General features: G+C 43.0%; 1 protein-coding gene across 1 annotated transcript; it reads left to right on the top strand.

Moving 5' to 3' along the window:
* Nucleotides 1-1,349: 1,349 nt before the first annotated feature.
* On the top strand, nucleotides 1,350-2,302 carry LOC102009529 (olfactory receptor 5A2-like). The gene is given in 2 exon segments (XM_013506389.1): nucleotides 1,350-1,938; nucleotides 1,941-2,302. Coding segments are annotated over 2 exon segments (951 nt in total).
* The last annotated feature ends 3,445 nt before the right edge of the window (nucleotides 2,303-5,747 follow it).

Genomic DNA, 5,747 nt, shown 5'->3' with positions numbered 1-5,747 from the left:
AATATATTGCTGTCAGTGAGCAGTCTTGGCTCTTCCCGATTTTGGTGCTTAATCAGAGACTTTGGGAAGATTTGAAATGTTTTAGCTTTTAATATGATGAGTGACCGGAAGACACAATTGGATAGTTGCCATTGGTTACAAGCATACATGGCCAATCAAATTCCCCACAAATGATAAAGTAGCGACATTTTAATCTCACCAAGGAATCTTCTCCCAGGCACTTCTGCCTTTTTACACCCATTTATCTTTTCTCATTTTGATGGTATTTTGGGATCCGCTCTGTCTTTCTTAATTGCTAACTGTGTATGGGCTTAACTCCTGTTTCCAGAGTAATCTGATCTGACCCAGTGACATCAAAGTTGTTCTTTGCAAGTCATTGTCTTTCAGTGTCCAATAAACCCTCTCTTCCTTAGCTTTTATTGTCTAGAGAATGTTCATTTCTAACTAGTTCTTGATCATCATGGTTTGCCTAGGTTCAGTTCACTTTGAAAGGCCTCTTCATAGCCCTTCTATTCCCTGGTGGCACAGATTGGGTTAGGCCAAAATTTTACCTTTCTAGGTGACTTGTATAAAAACTTACAAACATTTTTCTAGTCTTAAGTATGTATATAAACATAAATATAATATACAGTTTTTTCTCAGCTTCACAACTTAGCAGAATGCATTGGCAGGCTGTTGTCTGGGCTCCTTTCCTCAAGTTGAAATATGTAAAAAATGAGAGCCCCCTACCCTTCCTTCCTTTACCTTAAGTTCTTTCATTAAAGATTCAGGAAGCATAACAGTGCCCAATTATTTTTATCTTAATATGATTTCTATCTTTAATTCAGAAAGTCTAAAAAATCCATAACAAATCCAGTTCCAAAAGGAGCTTGTAACGGACCTGATCCAAGCCTCTCACTTCACATTTCAGAAGTGAGAAGCGGCTTCCAACAGCCCTTCTCAAGGCGAAAGGGAGCAGAAGGCACGTTTGCCAACTCCTGGTCACTCCAGACACTATTAAAGAGATCTCTTGTTTTCCTTTTGGAGACAGGGTCTTTCTGTGTAGTCCAGGCTGCGTTTGAACTCACTGTGTAGCCCAGGCTGGCTTTGAACTCACAGTAGTCTTCCTGCCTCAGCCTCTCAAGTGCTGGGATTAAAGAGATCTCTTTCAGTCAACAATGTAGATAACATGCAGATTTGAAAAGGTGCCAAAAGGTCACTTTAGGGTGACTTTCTCTGAGGTGCTGCCTCGAAGGTGGCTGGAATTGTAGGTGGGTGTTGACCGAACTTCTGGGGAGATTCTGTTCTTAAAATAGCCAACACAATCTAATTGACCACGCACTTGTTTCTTTTAGGTCGGAAGCAAACCTATGGCCGTGCTGAGGAACAACACGGTGGTGACAAAATTCATCCTCCTGGGGTTTTCAGATCATCCTCCAATGAAGGCTTTCCTCTTTGTGCTATTTCTGGGAATGTACCTCCTGACCTTCCTCTGGAACCTGAGCCTCATCGTCCTTATCCGGACGGACTCCCACCTACACAGTCCCATGTACTTCTTCCTCGGTAACTTGTCCTTCCTGGACACCTGCTACGTGTCCTCCACGGCCCCCAAGATGCTCTCTGACCTCATCACTACGCAGAAAACCATTTCCTTTCTCGGCTGTGCCACGCAGTACTTCGTCTTCTGCGGCATGGGGCTGACTGAATGCTTTCTCCTGGCAGCCATGGCCTACGACCGCTACGCTGCCATCTGCAGCCCGCTGCTCTACATGGCCCTCATGTCCCACGCGCTTTGTTTAAAGATGGTGGCTGGTGCCTACGTGGGTGGATTCCTTAGTTCTGTGATTGAAACATACTCTGTCTATCACCACGATTTCTGTGGACCCAACACGATCAACCACTTCTTCTGTGATCTTCCTCCGGTCTTGGCTCTGTCCTGCTCTGACACCTTCACCAGCCAGGTGTGGGGGTTGTGGTTGGAGTGCTCTCTGTCCTTGTGGTCCTCATCTCTTACGGGCACATTGTTGCTGCAGTCCTGAGGATCAGCTCAGCTAAAGGTAGGACTAAAGCCTTCAGCACCTGCGCTTCTCACCTGACTGCTGTGACCCTCTTCTATGGCTCGGGTCTCTTCACGTACATGCGACCTAGCTCCAGCTACTCCCTAAACCGGGACAAAGTGGTATCCGTATTCTACGCTGTGGTGATCCCCTTGGTGAACCCCATCATCTACAGTTTTAGGAATAAGGAGATTAAAAATGCCCTGAGGAAAGCCATGGAAAGGGACCGTGTGCTTTCTCCTGGGCACTCGTTTTTCTGCCCCTGAGCTCATGGTTACTGAAGTCCTGCGTGGGTCAGTGGTGCTGCTATGTATGCAGTTTTGGACTAGCCGACCCGCATGGTGATTTGTGTGCTCCAAGCTTTGCCTCTCCTTTCTGACCCTGCTCTCCAGTTCACTTCTTGGCTATTTGAAATCAATTTGGCCATTATTGGTTTTTAGACTAATTAATATTACATAGATTGAGATTTTTAAATGTACCATTTACCAGAAACCGTCTCCATAACAAGAAAATCCTGGAAGATCAAGAAAAGTTTGAGTGTGTAGTAGGAAGTCACTGAAACAATGTTAGCCCAGCATTAATGGTGGGGAGTCTCATGGTGCTTCAGAGGATAATAACTTGAACTCTTTTTCTCTTTGAGAGTCTCAGATGCTTTCCTCAGATTACACAAACCAGAGGAACGTGCCCATCGGTGTCCGAGAATCATGCTATAGTGAACCACCATGACTGATGGGAGGGCATTAAAGCTCTTTAGTTGATTAAGCAAAGAGCACTGATTTGAGCCCGATTGAACAAATGGGGCACCTCTTGGCTAATTCTATCAAGTGTGCAGAAAGTAATCACTATAACTTATAACAAACCAAGAAATTTTTTTTTAAGCCTCAAGTAGCAGCTTTCAAACTGGTTCATTTTCTTAGGAGCCTAAAGAGGAGAACACACTCATTCAGGATGAAAGGTCTGTTCTTACCAGGTTTCTGGTAAGTTCTAGATGAGAAGTCAAAGAGAATGATTTTTCTCTCATATTTTCTTAAAACATGTTATGTGCCCTTGAACTGACCGTAAAGAACTGGAATAAAGCTTTGCACCCGTGGCCTCGCCTGGGCACCCCTGGATAACTGAGTAAAGAACAGCTACCTGCGTGTCCTTAGACAAGTTAATTGGAGTCTGTGCACATCAGTTGCTCTTCTGGAAAACAAGAACATTAGTGGTAATTATCTCTTGGCCTCAATGTGAATACATAAACGGTTCAGTATACAGAGCCTCTTAGCACATGCCTCGTGCAGAGTTGAAGAAGTGCTACTATTATTGCATAATAACATCACTATCCAAGGTGAAGAAATAGAAAACATTTTATTAGTTTGGTAGAAAATGTGACCTTCATAGCAGCTTTTGGTGCACTGGAAGGAGTGCTTAGGCAGAGAGTAGCAGAGTAGTTAAGAGTATTGGTTCTTAAGATATCTGACTTGTGAGTATTAATCTCTGCAACCTTTTAGGTATGGGGCCTTATGCAAATTTCTTACAGGTTCCATTCTTTTTGCCTGTAAAATGAGAATAATAATGATCTCTACCTCATGGTACCGATACAACAATTCGGTGAGAATAAGCATGAAAAGTGCTTACTTAGCCCAGTACCTGGAACATGGCAATACTTAGGAAATGCTAGAATACATTACTGGCCAATTAGTAAATATTATTAGTCAATTTTGTATAAGTGAAGAAGAATCCAATGTACTGTGCTAAGATGAAGTAATAACTTTGGAATGTCCTCTCCACTTGGGCCATATCAATCTAGTGGAAGTGCATACCTATAACCCTCATCTCTGCTGTCTCCTGCCCCTTACAAATAGTCCTTAGAGAATTAGATAGATCTCAGGTTCAGGGAGGCGGCTCCACAGGGAAATGTTACCATCATGCAAGTTAAATCAGCTACCTGGACACCTCCTTCCTTTCTGTGTATCCTTTCTCCTACACATTTCTTTGTCTCATGCCGGCTCACTGGGTTCCTGTCCTTCAGTTTACCAGTATTCAAACTGGTGGCTAATCTTAAATTCTTCTCATGCCAAAAGCCATTGAAATAACACAGCAAAATATAATCAGTCCATCAGTTAAAAGTGCCTTATGCTTTGGATTTATGTGGAGTTGTCACTGATTAATTATTATCTCTAAAATTTTTTTGATGAACAAGGATTCTGCATTCAAAATCTTTACGAGGCTCACTGATACTTATTAATTCTGCACAAACTCTGGATTGGTTGCAAAAACAAAATAAGGCAAAACTAATAGGTTTACAGTAAATGTGTTAAATAAGACTTCTCAGGCAAGTGTATTTATTATGAGCCATATAAATGGCTGCACATTAAACAGAATATTTTAGGCCCTGAAGGAATCTGGCTTTTTTCAGCTATTTAAAATAGGACAAGGCACAACTGTCTCCCGGGAGGGCTGGAGTGGACAAAGCAATTTAGCAAGCGGCCATGATCCAGGGTGTGGCATTCATTTTTTGAAACCTCCACAAATCTCCAGATGGATGGGAGTTATCCAAGTTCAGAATAGCTTGCTGCATAAGCCAGATGCCATTTTCAGCTTTCCGCGAAGAACAAAGCTGCCAAAATTGTACTTGTGCCAGAGACACAATTCCCCATCTGTTGAGGAAACCACACAGAAAGACAAATTGCCGTGCGAAATCTATTTGTGGAGCAAGGAATCCAAGTGGAGTGGGTGGTGTGTATCAGCACCCGACGTGCCCTCCACAGGGTCCAGGCAGACTGAAGCTCTGGGCCCAGGCACTAATTTTCCTCCGCAAGTTTTCCTTTTGCTCTCTTCCAAGTTGACCTTCTTCCCTTTGAATCAATATACTATTTATAAATTGATGAATTGTTTTCCTTCTTTTGGTCAAAGAATGTTTTTCTTCTAAATTGCCTCTCTCATACATTTTATTTAGTATGATGGGCCGATTTCACGGTTTTATTTTATTTTGCAGACCCTGATTTTTGTCCTTATGTATCTCCCACTTTGTATGTGATTAGAAACACTCACGAGAGCGGCAAGAAACACTTGCTAAGCAGCTTTTGATTCATTGAACAGGTTCTGATGATTTTTAACTTTTCTCCTAAAGGTTAATGGTCTTATCTTCCCAGTCTGTTTTGGTAATAATGGGGACTGAACCTAGAGCCTCAAGCATCCTAAGCAACTGCTCTACCACTGAGCCCCACCCTCAGCCCCTTTTTATTTTGAGACTTTTATTCTGTTTATTCTTCCTACTTTTAAAACTAGACAAGGCTAGAGTTTGCTTATTCTGTGACCAGCCACACGAGTGAAGAACCGTTTGCATCCCACCTGCCTGTGTTCAGATGATTGATTGGCTCACCCTGACCCAAAGCTGAGCATAGAAAACGTGACTGTCTTGCACATAGAGAGACATGCCATGTGCTGCGGCATTTCCCTGCCAGACTGACTGACCATTTTCCTAATCTTGGTGTTTCCTTTCCCTGGTGGGGGCTGGGGATTTAGCTCAGAGGCACAGCATCTGCCTGGCAAGCACAAGGTTGTGAGTTTGATTCCTGGTACCAGAAAAAAACCAAAAAAAGAAAACAAAAACAACTGTACCCATGAACTTTGCTGCTTTTATCCTCTCCTCCTTTTCCTCCCTCCGTTCTGATGCTGGCTGAACCTGCTGTGTACAGTACTGCCTATGAACCCCTCTTTCGTGCA

This window comes from Chinchilla lanigera, unplaced genomic scaffold (genome assembly GCF_000276665.1).
Source record: "Chinchilla lanigera isolate Chin_1 unplaced genomic scaffold, ChiLan1.0 scaffold00110, whole genome shotgun sequence".
Taxonomy (NCBI): Eukaryota; Metazoa; Chordata; class Mammalia; order Rodentia; family Chinchillidae; genus Chinchilla; species Chinchilla lanigera.
The sequence above is the reverse complement of the archived record's forward strand: the minus strand, read 5'-3'. Positions and strand labels throughout refer to the sequence as shown.